General features: G+C 43.0%; 1 protein-coding gene across 1 annotated transcript in view; it reads left to right on the forward strand.

Moving 5' to 3' along the window:
* The first annotated feature begins 3,146 nt into the window (after nucleotides 1–3,146).
* The window catches only part of LOC115324942 (venom metalloproteinase antarease-like TtrivMP_A), a 116,954-nt gene continuing 97,347 nt past the window's right edge, over nucleotides 3,147–22,753 (forward strand). Inside the window, exons 1-2 of the mRNA XM_029985639.2 lie at nucleotides 3,147–3,207; nucleotides 13,996–14,171. Of these exons, the coding sequence (XP_029841499.2) occupies nucleotides 3,147–3,207; nucleotides 13,996–14,171 (237 nt within the window). The remainder of the gene's footprint in view (nucleotides 3,208–13,995; nucleotides 14,172–22,753) is intronic.

The following is a 22,753-nucleotide window of genomic DNA, read 5'->3' on the forward strand; positions in this document are numbered from 1 at the left end:
TAATTAAGCAGCTGTAATGTCGAGTAGACTATGAAATACTACTTTCTTCTCTTTAACAACAAATCACCAATTAGCAAAGGTGGTGCTTATCTACAAAGTGAATTGAACCGGCATCTTTTTCAAGAATAAACATCAAACGCCAAGCCATGTCGAAAATATGCACTTCAATGCGCTCTATTTGAGGCCAGATCCGTGCTGAATACGAAAGTCACTCTTTTCTGCATAATTATTCGCCTGCGTCATGGTGCTGAATGAAAACAATATTAGTCAGGAAAACAAGCGTTGCGTTTGCCACTTAGTGTTCTATAAAAGGTAGACTGAAAGGGTTTGTGCTAAAGCTTTTCTGACATTTTGAAAATATTATTGCTTTTAGCTTAGTTGTATCGTCATCATATATATTGTGAAACGTATTTTATAATCTAGATTTCAGGATATATATGGTGAGAACGGGTGCCCATTTTACGATTGTATACACTGTAATTATTTTTTAAGTACAAGAGCACAGTAGGACTCGACTTTTAATATTGCGACGCAATGGTGTACTAATCATATGCATTTTAGGCGACACACCAGACTGATAACCTTTAAATTCAGGTAAAATATATGCGACTGAGGTAAAAAGAAATAGATGTTCGGTCATATATGTTTATCTAGCTTTTGATTTACTGTTTCATCCAAATGAAACAACGCAATTTATTTTTGGTACCTGAAAATAAAAGTGGATTCAACAAGTGAAAAAAAGAAGGTAAATAGTTCCTTGTTTCACTCCTGAAAAGTGCCTATAGCGAAAGAAACACGGAAAACATATTCACAGTTTAGCGGTTCGAACCGGTTGAAACCGGTTCGAACCGTAAAGTTTTGGTCCTCGGAACTGAACCGGAGCTGAACCGAAATTCGTGAACCCGAACCGGAACCGAACCGATAAAAATTTCGGTTCGACACTCTGGGTGTAACATCAATATTTGTGCCTGTTTTCAAATTTTACACCAGAAACAACTGATAACGAAAACCATAATGAGCATGCTTACTTCGAGCCTCCATGATCATATCTCTGGGCGCAATGCCGATAAAGCACACTCTTAGTCTAAACCTAAACCAAAAACGGTTAGCAAGTTCAGGACCAGTTCAGCCCCGGGTGAGCGTCCTTTCCTCGAGGCAGAACAAATCTCGTGAAGCGCAGATAGCGCCCCCGACCACGGTCATCTCGGCCACGCGCTTTTAGCACGTCTTTCATATTAAAGGAGACTGAACATACCACCAAGACCTTTTAGGTGGCCTTTCTGCTGTGTTATAATTTAATTAGGAGCATGATTTATAGTTCATGTAAAGCATATTTACTAAACATGCATCACTGGTTATCTTGTTCCTTCTCCAGGTGCTGCTATCCAGCCCTACGTCGCAGCCATAAAGTGGCCATGGGGTGAACTATTACAACTGCTGTCATTAGTACTCGAATCGGCAGAGCCACCTACTAGCTGTGAAGCCCAGTTACCAGGCAGCAGATACTCGACCAGCAACCAGCCGTTGTCGCTCTAGTGGGACACGAGAGCGACAAACAGAAACAAACGACAGCTACAAGTCTCCAACCCATTCAGCATGCCCGTGATGGTACTTTTGGCAGGCGTTTATTCGTTTGGTGCTCGTGAGATAAGCATGAGTGATTCTAAGCCTGCCAAAGATACCCTCGCGTGCATGATGCTTGTGTTTAAGCATAGCCTCCTTTATTCTACATAGCCTGTCAAATCGCGAAAGACTCAGGTTTGAGACTTGTCGTCAATTGTTTCTGTTTGTCGCTGTAGTGGGACTCGGGCATTAGCTAGCACCATGTACTGAACATGAAATAAAAAAAAAAAAAAAACACTGTATAAAACTTGACTTGATTTTGCAGCTTCATTTGCATTCCAACAGCACAATAAATACAGCAACTCGCACGTGTTTTCAACTTTCATTTTATTGTTTAAGTATTCTGAGAAAATTACTGGAGCAGCTGCATTAATCGTGGGTCACTAAATCCGGAGCAAGGTAGCAACCAGTCTTTTCTGCACACAGCACCAAAAATTGGAGATGTTTGACTATATCATATGCCACAAAAACATCCTTTGAATGACAACATAGACTTCCTTGGGAGAAGTCTGTAAATTCCCCGTATAGCCAAGACTGAATGACCAGAGAACTCCCACCCAGGCCCACACGGCATTTACACCGTTTTGCCAAGCTCGACTGACCGCTGAACTGCCAGTGTGGCCCAGGATGCATTTAGACCGTTTTGCCAAGCTTGGATGACCACTGAACTGCAAGCCTGGCCCAGGCTTGTTTTACACCGTTTAGCCAAGCTTGGCTCTACAAGGAACCCCCACTGAACTGCCGGGCTGGCTAGCCAGGCTGGGGCTAGCTTGCCCCTTGAAGCAAAACGGTGCTTGGGCCAGGGAAACTTTCCCCGGCTGCCCAAGCAGGCTCAAGCCTGAGCCGGTGAATTGTGCTGCTTGGGGAAGATTCAGGGCTCCAGATTTGGCACCAAAATATCAAAGATGCGATGTTTTTCTGTTTTTTTTTAATTTTTTGCATGAAATACGTTTAAGCGGTTTTTTCAATCGAAAAAAAAATATTTTATGCGACTTATAATAACAAGATTAATTACTGTGAGTGATTTCCTTTTACCCTCTTATCAGAACTGCCAGATCTGAGTAAAAATGACAGCCTAAACGTAGCGTTTTAACTAGCTCCAGTCCAAATTTTTTTGTGGAGAAATTAAAAAAAAAACAAAAAAAAAACGGAGTTCTTTTGTTAATTAGCGAGATGGGGGGCTAAGTGTATATTTTTGAGATAATCAAAATACCCATTTGACACGCATGCTCGATTTCAAATGAAACCACACTACAGACACAAATATCCTAAAGCAAATATCTCGTAGTGCGTCAACTAAATCCAAATCTATTGCAAAAATAACTTTCAAGAACGCCAGAATTGCCCGTTGACCATTAAATAACACGCTATCTGCTCTTTTAGAATTTTTACTTAATTTTTTTATGCCCTTTAGCACCAGAAAATAAAAATGTCAATACAGGAGGTCAATCTATTGAACTACCAGGATGTACATTTTCTATAAAAGCTCATGGTAAAACAGCTAACACCTTGTAGAGAAGAAAATGATGCGGTATATGTTTCTATGCGCTTTGTCGGCTTTAATTCAAAATGCCACTGCGGGAGGTATGTATATTATTGAGTACAATTCATTGGTTTCTTTCTGACAAACCACTTAATTTGGAACTGTTGTAAGTTTAGTTGATATTTTATATACTAGTGCATATACACGATTCTGTATTTGTCACGGCAATTACACAGAACCACCATTACGCTTTGTGCCCCAAATATGTTTTTGGAACTGAATACAAAATATTATACGCTAAGACAGCATGTTCTAAAATTTTTATACTGACAGCTTTTGGAGTCTTTTTAGATCGTGCATGACATTTTCAGTAATCTGAGCTTCGAAATCGTAATAAGGCGGATACTTACATAAGGACACGAATGCTTGTTACCGAGACAATCGTGATTTCTATGAGGCTTTTCAACCTATCCAAGGTGTAACTTGTCGCACAGCATACCACCCGCAAATATTCGTCAACGCATAACTTTAGCTAGGCGTTGACGTACGTAACTTAATCAAACATAGTCACAGGACGCTTTGTGAACAGACCCTTTCGTGCTAGCTAGCATGTTGGACTATAATGAACAAATGAGGGAAAAAAATTAAAACCGAAGCTGTTTAGTATCTGTTGGAAGACAAGAGTACCATTTTTCTAGTATTGACAAAACCGAAAAAGAACTTTCGACAGTCCAATCAATGAAGTCGAGAAGTCAATATGAGATGACGTCCACACCTCCATATAAAAAGGTTGTCGTACTGATTTTTCCTCATCACTTACTCTGGGCGGGCGTAAAACGGGTTGGGCAGAACGGTTGCGTCGGCGTTCAGCTGATACCCGTGTTCCATTATCGGTTTCATCTGTGCACTACGACTGCTTTTGGTGGATGGCGTAGACGATTCAGGTCTACGGTTACGCTATCGAAGAGCTGTTAGTGATGTTCAATAATGTTAAGTAAGCTCGGTTTTTAATAACGGCAAAATAAAACACCATTGGTCACTACCGTAGTTAGAGCGTCAATAATATTCTATATTGAGGCACTCTGAACTTCGTATTTTCCAAAAGTGTATGTTTTTATTTCATTTATGGAAGTACACTAACAATTTGTTACCATTCAGTAATTTTTAAATAATATAGAGTTTTTTTTTGCATTGTTTGCCGCATATAGATATCACAAAATAAGTGTTGTTTATTACACGCTAAGCCTTTATGTGATATTACGGATATTATGGAGACTGATAAGAGTCAACAAGCTTAACCAACATCATAAATTGCAAATCTAGTAAAACTAAGTAAAGCTACCGTGCACATTTTCTTTCCCTAGAAACTAGTACTGGGTCTGTGCTGGAATGTTCCGCTGGTCAGCACACGGCAAGATCATGAAATAGCTGGCTAATTGTGTACTTTACAGATAACTTTATGACATATTGTTCACTCAAGATGTCATGATTAAACCAGCTGGAATTTGAATCTGGGAGTTTTCAGGTTTATTCATATTATGACATTATACTTATCTAAGAATAGTCCCCTCTGTGTCTTTTGAAGCCTTAACCCAAGTATGGCAGAATACTTTAGTCAATATTTTAATTTCTCATTGATTCCTGGTCCTCTCTTTGAGCATTTTTGAGATGTTCGTTTTCATGTGCATATCGTTCCTGAAAAACAAAATTCAGTTTACTCAATCTTTTTAATCGATTCGGCTACTAAGGTAAAGAAGCAATATACAAGATTTTTTTATAAATCTGATGCTATTTTGTGTTAGCTAGATAGAGACGCCAGCCTGACACTCATGTAGGGTTGGTGGTCAAAGCTTAAGTAACACATAAATATTTTCGTCCAGGAGAGATGCCTTATCGCTGTCGCGAGCTGCGTTCTTGCATACTATTAGCGCAATCTGTAGGTTTTCACCAATTATAATTTTCCACGCATGATATACAGGAAGTTTTATTTTAACACGAGCGTATATATCTATAAGGAGCTTAGATGGGGCGAAGATGGGCGAATCGGTGCATGATCGAAGAAATAAAAACAGAGCAAAAATGAACACAAGGACGAGAAGACGAAAAACAATTATAGCAGTGACTAACGACCGTGCCGTTTTCTTTTATAGCAAAATAGATTGACACAAAAAAGAAGGAAACGGTTTAAAAAAAAGCGTACAGGGCCTTTTTATATCACAGTCATGGCCACATAAATGGGTCAGTCCGATTAATAAGATATAATGCAACACCAAAAGGGTTAATTGATTCGACGCCTACACAAACTTCACGTCCAGAATTCTGCACGAAACACAAAAGACAGGTTCAACAAGCAACCTAAATTACTCTAGCCGTATTTCTGTGGTGTTTAGACAGTATTTGAACATAACTGCGGAGTAGAGCCATATTCTTAAGAATGTAACCCGAGATGGTCCCGATGCAGCGCTCCGTAACGAAAGAGAGTGCTTATGAGCCTGAGTGTTTACACATCTGCCCGTTTGGCGCTTTACACATCCGTTTACACATCCGCCATGTGTGACCTTCTCTTGTCTTACCGAGATGCCTAGCCATTGACGCGGGAGTTGATTGGCCTCCACAAAGGTCAATGCTAGGGAGACGAACAAAGGAGAAACGAACATGGCAATAATCTTTCCTGCTGTGGTCAATCGATGAATTATTCCTGGAGGAAGTGAACACAAAAAAGTAGAAGCAAACGCAAAAGGTCGGTTATGGCGGCGCCATGCACAGCTGCTGGAAAGCGTCGATATAAATATTTTCACAGGATACTTGAACTGTGTAAACCACACCGACTGCACACACGACATATATGGAACGGTGTTCTATTTCGCATAACAAACGTTTTTGTCGTCCTTCTTTTAAATTGCGGAGTATATACGAAGTGTCCCCTATAAATGGCACCAAACTTTTACTTAATTAGGAATATTTAGCTAGTTTATAATTATTCATTTAAGAGCCAAGGTGTAAATTTCTGCCGCATCGTGGAAAGGGTAGAAAGTGAGTGTGCCCGAGTTCTCCCCGTGATCACGTGTTGGCTGGAGAAAATGGAAGAGAATGGTGATTTTATTTGCTCATAAAAAGATAAAGTAGTAAACAAAAACAAAAAAAAGTGTGTCTGAAACAAAAACCCATAAGAGGTGCAACGTGTCTTACCGAAAAAAGTCACAGGGACTCTTATGTTCTTCCTAAGACGACTCGAAGGCGTAAGCCCAAGCGCCGATGTAAACGTGAGAGCGAACCTCCAAAGACAACGCTCTGTTTGACGACGTACTTTTGACGCAGTTTTGGCGCGTATCGTCGTTTTCGTGTCGTCGACGTGTTTTCGCTTGAAGCCTTTGAAGGTCGACTGAAGGATGAGACAATAAGGCTTTCGCCTTCATAAAAAAGACAAAAAAGCAGCGCCGTCCTTGATGTTGACATCCTTCTCACGGGGAGATTTAGTCAAAATAATGGCATCAAGACCGCGTTAAACTGACATTGGTACAAAGCCGCTTTTTTAAAACAGTGTTGGCTGCCTACAGAATGCGCCCAAACAGGTCCCCACCTGAAGCGGTTCAGCACTCATCTTTTCGAACGCGTCCGCTCTTCCACTCCGTATTATACACGCTGGAATAATGCGGCAAATTCGCGTAATTTTTACCTTCAATACGCTTGGGGTTGTGGGCTCTTCTTGCTGTTTTAGACGGGGCTTTCACGTCCCCCTACTAGAATACATCAGGGGGGTCATCTCCGGTGGTGACCTAGCAGGCCATGGCACGGTCCCGTACTGCCCGACACACTGTTCTTGCAAGGCTCCGCTGAGCCAGGCTCGAGGCTGGCTACAGCTGTGAGCGGGGGCACCGTCGTGCTGAAACAGCATGTGTAGAAGGCGTGCCAATGGCAGACTACAGCGAAAATCATCCGCTGCACCTGCAACGATCTCGTTCACAGAGCGTTTTCCAGTTAGCGTCAGGTCAAAAAAGACGGGACAAGCGATGCTGTTCTGAAAGATCCCACACCGGACATTAAGGGACCACTGGTACTGATGTAGGGACTACGCCAGCCAGTGGGGATTTTTCTCGCCTCAGTAATGGGCGTTGTAAAGGTTTACTTGTTTGTTTCGTAAAAAGTCTGCATCATTTGTTCACAGCACGTTGTTGAAAAGGTCTGGTTCTTTTTAAGATTGGATAGAAATCCTGTAAGCGAAGTTAACTCTGATTTCGGAGTTACTAGCCTGCAACCTTTGATGCAGCTGAATGTGGCAAAGGCTGTGGGGTTCTTTATGGAGATCCCTTTACTAATAATCGCCGCCCGATCGGTATGCGCTCCGCCCGTCACCCTGGGAGCTACACACTGCAACGAGGAGACAGTGAATGAGTTTACTGTACCTACCGGTTGCCCGTCGTCGAGAGCCGGTAGTCCGGGCCCGCCGACCCTTGTTGTCGCCCGTCGATCAGAGGTCACAGTTGGGGTCCGTGTCGTCCAGGCCTGCGGATCGTCCTTCCCATGCCAGCGCTGCGTAAACTGGCTGTCCCGGGGTATCAATGTCCGAGTCTCGCTACGGAACCACCCCGGGATCGTCGTAGCCCAGGTCATAGGGCCAAGGCTCGCCGTTTCCACCGGTCTTGCTCCAGACCTCGCTGGTGGACCGCTCCGGGGTTCGCATGGGCCAGGCCAGGCAGCTTGGCTTCGACGTTCTTGTCCAGCTACCAGCCTCGCTCAGCACGCACTGTCTCGCGCCAGCTCGTGACTTCTCCGCCGACCGCCTGTCACGTGCCCTCTGCCTCGTCCTTCACTCTCGGCTTCCACAAGGTGAAGCTTAGATTCGTTCAAAATCCTCCAGACGGACGATCTTAGTACCGCTACATCAGCGCTCACATTACGCACGCCAGCGTAACGATAAGCTGCTATGTAAGCCAAAATGTCTGTGCCGAGGACTTTGCTTAAAGCCCGAAGTTTCTTCCGTTTTTTTGTGAAGCTTCCTGTCTGATCCAGCTTATAGTATTTTCTGATTATTGTGGATGGGATTGGTCGAAGTCTACTGTGCCATGTTCGATATATCCTGGCAGCCTTCCTCTTATCGCCCCACTCGGCTCCCAAAACAAGGACTATAATCGCGTTTTCGTCATTCGAAAAAGGCATCGTTGGCGTGTTGGAGAACTAATGAACGCCTTGGCACAACTTGATTGCAACACGACATAAATCAAATAAAGCGCTCGCACGGAGACATGCGCTTACCCGCGACGTGCAAGACGGAAATTGAACGGCAACATGCAAGGCTCAAAAACTAAACTATATCTCCCCTCGGTATGAGCAGGCCTGAAAGCTGAAACAGTTATACAATACTAGGGCTGTTGAATAATCTTGGACCCTCCCCATGAGATTGCATTTTTACGATCAGCGAAGAACAACGTTGGCTTTCGTGCGCCAGTTATCGTGACGAGAACTAGCGCGCGCTATCTTTTTACAATCAATGCGCCGATCTCGGGGCCTACGCTAACACGAGGCCCCGTCTCGGACAGCGCAACAGTGATAAGCTGGTTTTCGTTTCTTCGGAGCACGTCTTAGAGCACTGCAAAATCGACGCGCGTGCGCGTCCCGATTCCAGGAATTGCAGCTGAGGAAAACCTTGATTGGTTGCGCTCTCTGTGCGCTCTACAACTTCCCAATTCACACATTGGCTCTTGAAGAAATATTTAAGAAAATATCTGCTGAGTCTTAATTGACGAAAACACTGGGCACACTAAGAAAAAGTTGCACTGTCACAAAAGGTATTCAAACAACATACAGTTGGTTTCACTCGCGCAAACTCTCTGTTTTTTTTTTTTTGTTTTTTTTAAAGTTTGGAGCAAGTTATATGGGACACCCTGTATATACCTACCATTTCTGACAGGATTAATACGTGTGTGAATAAGTTTGATGTAGCGGTTGTCTTCTGTGCACCGTAAGAACAAATGCCGTTTATGTTCCGCAACTGAAATAGCAGCTCCACAATGTGTGTTGTATAAAGTAAGGCACCATTGTAATTATGTGGCGGGTTGGAAAATTTATAAAGTTTACAAAATCCCTCTGGCCTGTCCAAAAATTTATATAGGCCAGACGGGCAGATGTGTGAGCGCCAGGTCTCGTGAGCACTCTCTTTATTGAGCGCAGCATAGGTGCCTCTCGCTGTACATTGTAATTCATGTGGCTGTACTACTTAGTTAAATAATATTCAAATACTTGCCAAACATCCCAATGAGACCGCTAGATAATTTCATGATGTTTTTTATTAGAAATGATGGACCCGATGTTTGTGCCAGTGTAGGATGAATTACCTTGTCTGATTGTGAACTATTTCCTATTAATCAGACTGACACGTTTATGTGATCATAACTGTTAATGTAGCCTGTCATGGTCATGGCCGCGGTTATTCGCAGTCACGGTCGAGATCTATATCACATAGGTCGTGACCATGACTGCGAGTGTGACTTTGACTGTGATGTAAAAATGTCCTATAGAGCTTTTTTCTTTTCTTTTTTTGCAATCTATTTTGTTATGAAAAAAAAAAACGACAGTCGTATGTCAGCGCTTTTTTTTTGTTTATTCTACTCGTCCTTGTGTTTAATTTCGTGATGTTTTTAGTTGTCTAATTTTCTGTCCAAAAGAAGCCGCGAAAAGTAGAATAATGAGGTTTCTGCAAGTGATTTATACGACCAGAAGTACATAATGTACGGGGCAAATCGTCACAATAAATGGAATAATTTCCTAATATTAGTTGATTAACTTTTTAATTAGTGCGCATAAATATAAGTTTTCAGATAAGAAAACTTGCTGAGCGTCATCTTTTAGTAATTTAATAAACTTTAAAAAGATTTGAAACACTTGCTAAATTCCTGGGTAAGTTAAAATTACGACTTTTGCATCAGGCGCTAATCCGGCTGTCCGAAAACAACGATGGGAATCTTTCCATCTCCGTTTTCGGACTGCCCGCGTTGCGCCTGTTGTACGAGTGGAAATTTCAGAGCACCCACTGGCTTGCCAAGTGTTTCAAATTTTTCTAAATCTAACTGATTCGGTGGTTACAGATGACGGTCAAGATTTTTCAAATTTGAACCATACATTTTTTTCACTAATTCAGGAGCTAATGACCAAATTCACATTACAATTCACACATCACATTATATTATGTCCCTTTGGCCGTATAACCTACATGTAGAGACCGCGTTATTCTATTCCGCATGGCACTTTCCAAATGAATACTTCTGTATTAAAATCACACACCTTGTGTATAGACGTAATCTTGTGGGTTTTAGTTGCACTCGCGTTGACACATTTCTTGAATGCGCGAAGTTATAAAATCTCCAACATCAAATCTTGATGTCAGAAATATGCACATTTGTTTAAACCAATGTCTTTGGTTGCTGTATGTGAGGAGAAAATGAAACAAAATCACACACAGTACTTGTTTGCTTAGTATACAGCATTTTGTGAGCTCTCAAGTTTTTTAATAACTGCTGATTTCACATGAGTTACCAGAATAATCACTTTAATGCTTCAACTATTATTTTGTCAAGACTGGGGACTATTTTCTGAATAAGTTGAAACAGAAAATATAGCTACTACACTTGTGCGACGAAGACCGAAAAATGCTGAAATTCTGTGTCTGTTACCTACAGTCATACTTACAATGGGAATGAGCTGAGCTAGTCGGTTATTTATTTCGGGTGGAATCAGCTGAGGATAGTAAGGTCGGAAGCAAGGAGGGGCCATCACAGTTTTTTTAAGCAGAACGACTAAAAAAAACTGTCTGCAACAAGTCAATCAAAGGCTTGAAAAACACATTGTTAGGCTTCACAAAGCCGGGTATCAGAGACCAATACTGGCCTCCGTGTGCGAGGAAATCTTCAGCGCAGACAAGAGAACAGATGATCAAAATAAAAACGCACACACAAAATCAAAGAAACTCTTCGAGGTGATCCTTTATATGCATGGGGTTGACAATTAAACTAATAAAAAGGTCGCGAGCCGATAAAATGTGCAACTTACATGTAACTTACGCACTCAATGAAGCTTATTCAACGTGCAGGAAGATCAACCAAGCACAGAACAATAAGAAAGATCAATGTGTCACTAAAGAAAACACAAACTATATTCCGTACAAAAAAAAAAGAAGCTATTTACAACATAGCTGTGACATACAGGAGCTGCTGTATCGGCCAATCGGCGTGATATATAAACGAACGAGCACAAGAATAAGCAGGCAACCTTAAAAACTTGATGGCACCGGTGCACCTAGCTGTCCAGTGTCGATCATGCAAATGCAAAGCAAACCTCGAGCAAGTTCACATCTTTGGACGCCACAGAAAGCAGATTCCACGCGAGATGTTTCAGGCCCCTCCTTATAGAAGGAAAACAAGATCAATGCTTAATGACCTTGCAACATGGAAAGAAAAAACTTTTGCAGGGCACCAAACTACTTGATCAGTAAATATAAGTGTAAGGGAAAAGGAAAGGGTTAAAAATGGACAGAAGAACAGAACAACATTAGAAGAAGAAGAGGAGGACTTATAAAATGTTTGGTAGTTCAGCGGTTGGACGTTTTTTCCCATCCACTCGTCCCTTCCGCTGATCAACTGGTTCCACCCGGAAAGCAATGGATAATTCATAGCACCCTTCATGCCCACTTGAAAGGTTCAGAGAAGCAATGCGAGTTGCAGGTGCTTAACCAGCTAAGACTAAAGAATATATTTATTAAACATTGACTCTTACAAATAGCGGATATTTTATGCCTAAACTGCGCACATATATGATTTATTATTAGGGCCGGGCAATTGATTAATTAACTTACCGATTGATGGTTGAATGCTTCAATAGCAATTAATTTTTACCCGTTATTCGGTAAAACATAGAAAAGCAAAAAAAAAATTAAAACTTCAATACTATCTAAATACAGACGTGGACGTGCAGACCTGTATGAAGGGAAGCTTTAGGTAAACTTTAGCCTAAAAAAATAGTAGGGGCAAGATTCGCACCTCGAAAAAACTGCAGAAGGCTACCCGTTGACCTTGGGGAGATTAGGGGGGGGGGGGGAGCAAACGCCCTCCTGCACCCCCCCCCTCCCCCCCTGAGGTCCCCAAGTTCAACTTTGGTATAATAAAAGCATTGATATACACCAGCCAAAAGTTTAGTATTTGATGACATAGCGAATATTGGGCCAACAAAATAAATCTGGACAACGTTTCGACCGAACGTCATATCGCAACGGAGTCCCCCTCCTTCCTCTCCTTCTCCCGCAGAATACCTCCCCCCCCCCCCCCTCTCATGCCTGACCCATAAATCAGCCCCTACGGGAGAGCGTGTGCCAGCACAACGTCGCTTCGTCAACAGCGCGGCATCGCCGTGAGTCTTCGAACTGACCAAAGCGGCAGCAAGCTACGCCTCTCGGACATGGCTGAAGGATGGTGTGAAGGACTGGGCCCCCCGTGCTCGATAGTGGCCGGGCTAGGGCGAGCGGTGCGTTTTCGAGGACGAGTAGAGGTTCGTGATTGGGACAAAGCCGTCGCAGAGTGCACAATTACGCCGCTCGTTCCACGCAAAAAACATTATGTGACGTGTTTTCGACGACTAGTGGAGATAGCGCAGTTGTGACAACGTCAATCTACCACGGCCATCTTGTGAATGATATTCACGTGGAGACAGATGCAGACGCGGACGTTAAAAGGCTATTTTTTTAGATTATAAAACCCAGGCAATAGGGTAAGAAAACTAGCTTCGCGTCCGATTTGTTACGATCACGCGGCACTCCTGGGGGTATATCCTATTTGTTCAAAGAGTTGTTCTTTTTTGTGTGTTTTTTTTTGCAGACACACGTGAATCGTTGTTGCGTCTGGCGACGTGGGCGATTCCTAAAATCGAAAGGATGGTACCAGTGCTTTTATGCTATGTTTGAGGCCTCGCTTTAATCGTGTCACGAAGGGGCACTTTATTGCATGTTGAAAAGAAAAAAAAATCTTGTTCTCTAACTTCTAAATTGACGTGTCTAAAATTGACTTGGAATTGAACCTGGGCTCAGTTCCACGTCGCGGATACATGCTCTCAAAATTAACGTTGTTTTCTTAGTTCGTTCGTGGTTTTTTTGCTGGAGTTTGTTCAGAAATATTACGTAAACCATCTCTTCAAAAGCGCATATACACCCTAAAAGTAACGTTAAGCGTTATCAAATGATGCTCCTTTGTGATAAAAAAAAACAATCAAAACTATCATTTTAGTCAATAAATATTTTATGCAGAACCAATTTGGTCTGTATCACGGAAGTCTGGAATCAGGCTATAATATAAAGTTATGTAATTCGACGTGCAAATGTCCGGAAGTGGCGCATATAAATTATTTCAATAAATATTTAATTAAATAAAAACTGGACTGTCATTCGCTCCATCAAGTTTCTTCGCTGTCTTGAAAATTCGGGTGTGTGCTGTTCTGATTTTAAAATTAAGCGAGGATGCGTAGTATCATACTGAGCGTGAAATCGTGGCGCGCGTTAGAGACCGTTTTTGGTCGACGGCCGCGGCATCTTTTATTTCGTGGAGATCTTCCCCAGTAATGTTGTCCAGTTAACTGCTAAGCATAACAGTACTTCAAGAAGCCAGTGAACGCGCAAAGTACAGCAAAAAAAGATTTAATTGTGGAAGACACTAGCGGTGATGTTTCCCTTTAAAAACATGTAAACAATATTCGATCCGGAAGTGTTCCCTGCAACATATCATGACGGACCGAAGTAACCCCAATACCATGTATAAAACATCTTAGACCGAATATTTCTGCTACGATTCTTGTAGGACGGTAAAGAGGTTTTGTATTTGACTATTAAGTTCAGCTTTATGATGTTTTTACAGGTGAATCCCGAAACTTCGAAGTTGCTTATCCAAAGCTTCTTGAAAGCAGGGGCATTTCGAGTGAAAAAGTGATCCACATTAAAGAAGGCTTAACACTTAACTTAGAAAAGTGTTCAATACTCTCAGAAAACTTGGTTCTAACAGACCTCAGTGGCAAGGAGCCAGTTGTAACTCCGGTAAGCATTGCATTTTAAATATGCCTTACAATTGAAATAGAGTAGTGAATCTTACCTGCGTGATAAAAAAAAAACAAAAAAACATTATCGCATTTTGAAGGCGATGGACTCCACGTGGAGCGCCTAAGTAACGCACTGCACTTAAGAAGACGCATGCCTTATTGTATTCTTTGTCTTTAAAACATAAGCAAAGATGCATAAAAGAATTAGACAGCCTAGATAGGGAAACAACGTAATAAATTAATTTACAACGAAGAAACAAAATGTTAAGAGCTATATTTAAGAAGCGAATCGAATTTGTAGTTTACACCTGCGGAAGCCGCCACTAGTCACGTTGTAGACCTCTGCGCCGCCGCGCTACGCCAACGCCGCCACACATTCAGCATGGCACACACGAGCTGTGAAACTGGGCGCAGGACACCACTCGGCGGTCGCCGCAAAGGCGAACCACAGGCGCACCGAGCAGCTTTATCTGTATCGACCAAATCCGAGGGCCGCGGCACCGCGCGGAAGTAACGAAGAGACGCCGTGACCGGTTGTTATGTTGCTATGTGTCCCCTGCCTTAAGCATGGAACACATGACCGGCGAAACTGGACGCAGCGCGGCTCTACGCATTACGTACTACCTAGCGATACACTGCGATATCTGTGGATCCAAGACATGCACGCAAATGCCCGTCGCGAGATCGGCACATAGTTACTGGGCCACCATTTTCACCGATCATAAAGCGACTGGCAGTACGTCGCTTTAAAACGCAATATCTATACCCCAAAACGTAAATCAAAGTATTCAGACTAAAAATAAAACAAATAAAACCGGAACAAACTGCCTTGTGCTACCGTTATACCATTATGTCGAAGAAAGCATTACTGCAAAACGTATGACCAACTAGCCCACCAGATGATCGTGATGGCACCATGACAGAACAGCACAGGACATAACAGCACGCGACAAAACAGCACGGTTAAAACAGCACGTGTCAAAGCAGCACAGCGTCAAAACAGCACGGCGACAAAACAGCACGCGTCAAAATAGCACGCGACAAAACAGCACAGCGTCAAAACGGCACAGCGACAGAAGAGCACGTGCCAAAACAGCACGGCGTCAAAACAGCACGTGTCAAAATAGCACCCGACAAAACAGCACAGCGTCAAAACAGCCAAGCAACAAAACAGCGCAGCGCAAAAACATGACATTGACAATATAGATAGGGTTCGGCGTTTTCGGTTTGTATCATTTGCAATTCCGCGAACTTTTTTTTCGGTTTTTATTCCAAACAAAAGTTTTCGGTTTATTGCGGTGAATAGTTGTAGACTCATAAACTTCTCAGTTATATTAGGTTTATTGACGAAAACCAGTATACTAACGAAAATACAATAATTAAAAGCGTTTGTGTCAAATGTCTATTGAGTACCAGGTACTGGTCTTCTTATTTGTTGCCATCTTTGGCAGCCGACGCCACCTGTTCTGTAAGATGCACTGGGGCCTTATCGTGATCTGACAGTATCGTCGTGTGCTCGTATTTGTACACAGGACAAGCATGAGCTTCAGTACCACTTCGGTCGGAGAGGAAAATATCAAAATGAAGAAATTAGCAAGCATTGTACTCGGTGCGTTTTCCCCCATTTTCACGATTGCGAGAGGTGATAAATTCGCGCCGACGGCAGAAATGACAATATAACACTCGTATTTATGCCCTCCTCTAGTAGACGGAAGCTAGGGGTGTTAAACAATGCGCGGCATTTACGGACGCTCTTGATTTCCGCTGTTTGATTTCACGATTAAACTCTCTTTTTTTTTTTTAACAAAGAATTCGGCACAAATTCGTATCAGGCAAAAACCCAGATTTCGTCCTGAAGACCCCTGCGCCCCCGGAGGTTTTGTTGAAAGTTAAACCGATCTCGCAAACAAGCTGAAAACTGCGAAAGGAAGTGGTGATATGGTCAGTAATGAATAGGGTTCCGTGTTTTCGGAGTTTGGTTTTCGTCAAGTTCAGACGGTGTCTTTCTGAGTTTATTTTTTGCCGAAAATTCGGAGTTTATTGAAGTTTATTTTTGTTTGATTCCGTATTCTCCGAAATTCGGAGCTCAATTTGGCAGTGTTTCTTATTAAAAAGAAACAAATAATATCGAAACGTAAACGTATGCTGGACCAAAAAAAAAAAAAAAACGGTTGTAACAATTGATATTTTCTTCAGTTTATTTGGCGTTGGTGCCATTACTACTGGCAATACTAATTTGTTCTAGAACAAGAGTGGCACACAAGTGTTATTTCAATAAATGTGAATACCTTAAAATCAATAACTTACTGGAGGTAACCGCTGGGAAGCCTGTATTCATTCCATGCTATTCCATCAACCTACCGCGCGGCCGCAAGAGGTAGAGTGGAAAAGGATGAAATAGAGAGGTTTCGACTGTCCTCTTCCCCACTTTATGTAATTTCTATGGTCCATAGCTTTCACGGTTACAGAACACAACCTCTCCTTCCTCTCAGGCACAAATAGTACGCCCCAAACCGGAAACATAAACAGTGACTTTTGTCTTGACCCGATAGTACAATGACCTGCTGTCCTGGCCGAAATTTGAGAGTGGTGGCATTTTCCCAGGGCCATTTACTCTACGCGCTGATTAAACCATTAATTGTATAATATATATTTCTGTGTGCGTGTGTGGGCGGGGTGGGGGGGGGGGGAGGGATTGGCACATCGAAATTCAAAGTTTATCAGATAAATCCGAATAGACGAGACTTGTACCGGCGAGTGTTTTTCGAATTTATCCGAAAACACGAAACCCTAGTTAGAGTCACATCCCTTCCCCCACACACACCACTTCAAACGCCCTCAAAAATACTGAACTTTTTCAGTAAAGACCGAATTAGGAAAAATGAATTTGGCGTACTTTTACCGGTGATATTCGGTCTAACCCGAAAACGCTGAACTCTAAATATAGCATTTGAAGTTAAAAAATGCACGTCTCAAATAAGGCACTGTAAAGGAACTGAGGTTCTAGACCAATTCGTCGAAAGCCAACTCGTCGACGGCCAATTTTTCGAATCTGTTCTTTTAGAAGCAAGTTCGGACTGGCCGAGGTTGAGCAGTTTCACATGGCTCGCCTAATGAGCCGTGCTCCGTGCTGCGCATGCGCGAAGAGCAGTGATGTCACACGGTGCACAGCTGGCCCGCCGAAGCCGACGCCGCCGCGCCCGCCTCGCCGGTCTGTGCATTCCAGAGGAGTGACGTCACCGCGTGCCCAGCTTTGCGCCTCCGTTGCGCAGTAGGCAAGTCTGACGCTGCACCGGAGCCGCTTGATAGCGCCTCTCATTTTGTGCGCATAAGCCCACGCTGCGCATATCCTGGCATAGCCGAGCTAAGCCACCGCAATTTTTTCGAACAGTTTTGCTCATTTTGGCGCGCAAGTTTGCTGGTGATATCGTCGACAATGAATAATTCAATCGCACAGCAATGTACTGTCGTTAGTCGTTAAAAGAAAAAAAAAAGAAAATGTGTGCGGCAACAATGGGTTCAACCCATGCTGCAGTGTAAGCCCACAGCATTGGGGCTGCGGCATGTTACTGCTTCACCGGTTCCCACTCGATCAGGGCCCTTAGTCGGCAATAATCTGTGAATTCAACTCAAAACGTAAAACTTCGCGCGTGCAAGCTCCAGCCGCGTGTTTCCATGAGATTTTATTCACGGCGAATGAACCCCGCAGAATCGGTGCCCGTGATACAGCTTGAATACGCTCCACATTAAAGTCACCTTATCCTACCGTTTCTATCAATGCATCTGTAATCGGCGCATCTCCCGCTTTTTTTCTTCTTGGGATGGGGGGGGGGGGGGGAAGTACGTTCTACGCTTAGGTGGTAATTACGAAATGGCGAGTACTACGGAACCTCACCGGACCGACACAAACCAGGCAGTTCATAGCTTTAACCTATGGATATCTTTCTCCCAATAACTTCTCCTCTTTCCCTGATACTTCAAAAATGACCAGACAACGCAGCCAACATCGACGCGAAGGCATCCCCTCTAACTACCCAATCTCTTCAGAAATTAGCGTAGTTAAGTATTAGTAACTGCTGCTAACTTTATTTGTTTTTAGCAATCACACAACAGCAGCAGCACTCGGGACACTGACTTCAGTGCGGTCCCTTCGCCGCCAGCGCACATTTTTTTTTATTGGTTCTCCACTAGATGTTAAATAATGCCATGCAATGTCCAACCCTTTTTCTTGATGTTCTGTTTTGTTTTCATAAAACGCTACCTGTTACAGCCTTTTTACATGCGTGCTGTTTTGTCGCTGTGCTGTTTTGACGCCGTGCTGTTTTGGCACGTGCTCTTCTGTCGCTGTGCCGTTTTGACGCCGTGCTGTTTTGTCGCGTGCTATTTTGACGCCGTGCTGTATTGTCGCCGTGCTGTTTTGACGCTGTGCTGTTTTGACGCGTGCGGGTTTGACCGTGCTGTTTTGTCACGTGCTGTTTTGTCGTGTGCTGTTCTGTTGCGTTCCGGATCGTGACGTACGTTCACACCAATACCAACGCCGTGTTTGCTTTTTTTTTTTTTTTCAACCCGATGAACCTGACGTAAAAAATTAAAAATGGAAAGCGTTCCAATGAATAATTGTGTTTACTGTAAAACGTTCATTTTAACATTGATATTCAACGTGTCCAACATCGCTGAGACAACTGGAGGCGCACGGCATGTCAGTCCTGAAGAAAACATACCGCAGAACGTATACGAACCCCAGAACGCCGTTGCGAAAGCATTTAGGGGTTCGAAGAGGCCCACATGGAACGCGAAAGGCTGGCGCCAATCACTTGTATGAGACGCGACCAGTTTTCATGAGAGTCTTGGCGCTTTCGTTCGAAAGTACATGGTGAAGCTTCATTGACTTTATGCGAAGGAAGTCACACCGAATGCAATAATTATTGGTGTTGTGACCGTGCCATTGAAAGGAGCAGTTACAAAGCGTTACAAAGCGAGCATCATAAAAACCTTATGCTTGAGAGTAAATACCTACCAACGCAGTTCAAAGTACTAACTTAGCAGAGATATTCCGAAACACACAACACGTTTCTTCGTCTCCCGGCGGCATCCAATGTCTGGCTCGACAAAGCTGACGACGCCAAAGGTCTTTCCTGTACAAAGTGCACCGTCTCGCCATCCTTCCTACAGCCCTCGTGTTAACTCCTTCATCGGCTGTGGCAGTAACATTCCGGCAAACAGATTCCCCACATTGAACTCAAACCACCAACACCAAACCAATCTCGCTCGGAGTCATACCGCCGCTTCTCGGCCCTGTCGTTGTTGTTCGTGGAGACCCGCCTGTTGCTAGTTGAGATTGTGATTTCACAACACATTCCGTGCCACTCCTGGGAGTTCAAATAACTTCGCAGTCGACTCGACCGTTCTCACGAGAACGTTTGGGACGCACATAGCCCAAAATCCCAAGCGAACCGATCAAACAAACGATCGCCATATTTGCTTCTCCGCCGCTCGTCGCTAGGCACACCGCGCGCAAACATCTGGCCGACCAGATTGGAGCGGCACCGCGCCGCAAGGTGCGCATGTCACAGTGACCTAGCGACGCCGGCACCGGTTGCCATAGAAGCTGCGGCTTGCTGCCGCGCGGCGCCCTTTTCACCCGTCATGTGTTACCTGCTTTACGCCGGAGTTCTCGCCGCGGCTACCCTTTGGATGTGGAGCGCCGACTGACCGCGTTTGTCCATGCTGTCACCGGAAGAGAACACTGCGGCGCGTCACCACCGTTAATTTCTGACCTGCGCTCAGGTCTCTCACGTGGTGCTTGCGCTCTTCCGGTAGCTTCGTATGTGCACTAAAGAGTTCTTTTGATTAATCTTCGTTCTTTTGTTGCACTTGAAACGAAGAGTAATAAGCAACTTTGAGAGCCCATATGAAGCTGTCGAAAGAGCACAGGCACCACGTGACTAAAGTGTCCAGTCACGTGACAGTAGCGGCCACTTTTCCGCGGGCTCCCGCTGGCGCCAAAACATATTCGCTTGGAGTAGTAAATATAGCTCTAAAAAATTTTTGTGGATCTCCTCATGAATTAGTTCTAGGACATATTTTTTTCCATCCCGGTCCGCTTTCCAAAATAGCGTGGAAGGGAAAGGCTAACTTTACTCACGTTTGGCATATCAAAGAGCCTAACTTGGGCCGAATAGTGTTTTGCTCCAAGAGGCGAGGCAGGGCTAAGGTATTTTGCATGGGCCCTCACTTGCCGGCGGAAAGCCAAAAATGTATTCTTCAGTGCTTTACCTTAGGAGCAATAATGTAGCATGCAAAGACCAAATCAGCCAGATGAAAACAAAACCGCAAGCAGTGCAGCCTAAATGTGGTCTCTGTTCGGTGATTGAGGATGAAAGATGCGAGTGAACAACTGAGTTAACCAGGCAGTAAGGTCCGATTCGGGCACTTTTAAGCGGTTTGGCACCAGAATTTTCAGAATCAGGAGAATAATTATCATGTTTAGTTCCACTTCAACTTTGACATCTCTTGGCTGTAGAGTCGTAAACGATCCGATAAAAATAAAAGTTTCAAACAGGACTGCGCTACCCGGATTAAATATCTCATTAGCATTTATAAGTGTCCACATTCTTTGCATAACTGTACATCAGATAGAAACATTGAATGCATGCCATAAAACATATTACTCCAACTGTAATGTTCGTCTACATCAGCTCTAAGAGATGAGAAAAATTCTTGACGTACCGACGTTTGTAATGTGTAGCATACAGTGAATGATTCAGAATCAGGGTTATCTTCGACAAGACACCCGTAACCTTGATCAATGCATCGTTTGTCTAGCTAGAGGGAACATGTGTCACTAGATGTATTTAGATACCAAGAAAACAGTTAATTAAAATTACGTACGGAAGTCTTTTTCGATACCCGAGTACGCAAGTACTTGCGGTAGATTTTTTTAGATATTGCTTCATTAAGCACTAACAGATTTTGTTCTTTAAGTCTTCAGTTTCAAGCTGCTTCCTCATAGTCATTTGGCGCTCCTCGCAAAATTCAAATTTCAAATGTATACAAACCTGAATGGAGGTACGCGAACGTAGTTTCGCAAGAGGTGTTACGTGTATTTTTTAGAGCACAAGTCGGATGTGCTAAAACATTAAACAAATAGCAAAAACGGCGGTAGTGTCAGTTACTTTTTTACTGTAGAATTTTATTTTCCCACTAACTGCCATGAACGTTTAAATAGCGTACGAAATTGACGCAATATGCACAAAATACTTAGCTAAAATAATGCTTACTTATTTCAAATATACAATCACATCGCGGCCACGTTTATTATGTATAGAAAATGAGGTGAAACTAAGCAGAGGCGACATATGCAACTGAATCCCTAGAGGTACTTACAACTCAAAAACGTACTGATGAAAGAAAAGCAGGTTTTCTCAATGCAAACGAAAACCCTGTTTTTCTTCACTCAAAAAATAAACTGCGCATTTATGAGCGCCCGGTCTTCGTCCAAATATAGCACCAGATATTGAGTCCAGATCCAAACGTTTTAAGGCTGACAGTCGCTTGATTCTACAGTTCGGAGCGATTTTTGGAACTTTTGAATAAAACAACAGCGGGCAGAAGAGCCCGGCAAACAGATAGGTATAAATGGCATCCCTTAAGAAATCTGCCCAATTTTCTTACTGAAAATTTAAACACTTGCCTTATATCTTTAGTCAGTTTACAGTAAATTCTAAAATTTTACATCTAATTTCATAAATTAATGTTATATTTAATCAGAAACTGATCATCCGATAATGCGTGATCTAGTGACCACCATTATTCTTTATTTAAAGGACGCGTACATTGGCTAGTAAGCTCTCGGGGTTCCTTAGTTCGACGTGAGCGCGTTGGTGAAGTTAAATAAAACTGAAAGAATAAACCTAGGAAAGAAAAGAATAGCACACTTTTCAAATTTTAATATAAAAACTATTTGTGTTGAAACTCAAAAGAAGTGCTGGTCTCTCCGTCCCTAAGTTTATTCGTTCCGTTTTATCTAAATACTCGGGGTACTTCTCGAAATTCCTTTCAGATTGATTTCAGGTGCAAGCTAATTTCCGGAATAGGCAGGCTTTTACAAAATGAAGCATTTTTATGAAGGCGTCCCGCATAAATTTTGAAACATTTCTTTATTTCCATCAACGATGGGGGAAAACCAAAGGAAAAAAGCTGCTATTTGCAGCTTGACCGGCCCTTTGGTACCCCTACAAGGCAAGCAACACTAACACAGAAAAAAAACAAAAAAACAATAGAAGGTATGTTTTAAGTATTATACAATGCAAGAGATGTCATTTCTGCCCACTGATATAACATCAATTCCTAATGATGCGATATGATTTAGTAGCTCGGGAAGTGCATGTTTAATTCTTTGACGTCCAAAGTTAGTTCGTGATTGTGGTATATGCCATGGATGTATCTGACGTGTTTGACGAATGGAATCGTGCAAATGAAGGTCCGCAATAGCGAGAAAAGTATCATATTTACCTTTCATGGCAGACTGGAATGTTAATATTAATCGTTGTGGATACATTTTTGAAACGTCAAGTATGG

This window comes from Ixodes scapularis, unplaced genomic scaffold (genome assembly GCF_016920785.2).
Source record: "Ixodes scapularis isolate PalLabHiFi unplaced genomic scaffold, ASM1692078v2 PGA_scaffold4__175_contigs__length_147842914, whole genome shotgun sequence".
In the NCBI taxonomy this organism is placed as follows: domain Eukaryota; kingdom Metazoa; phylum Arthropoda; class Arachnida; order Ixodida; family Ixodidae; genus Ixodes; species Ixodes scapularis.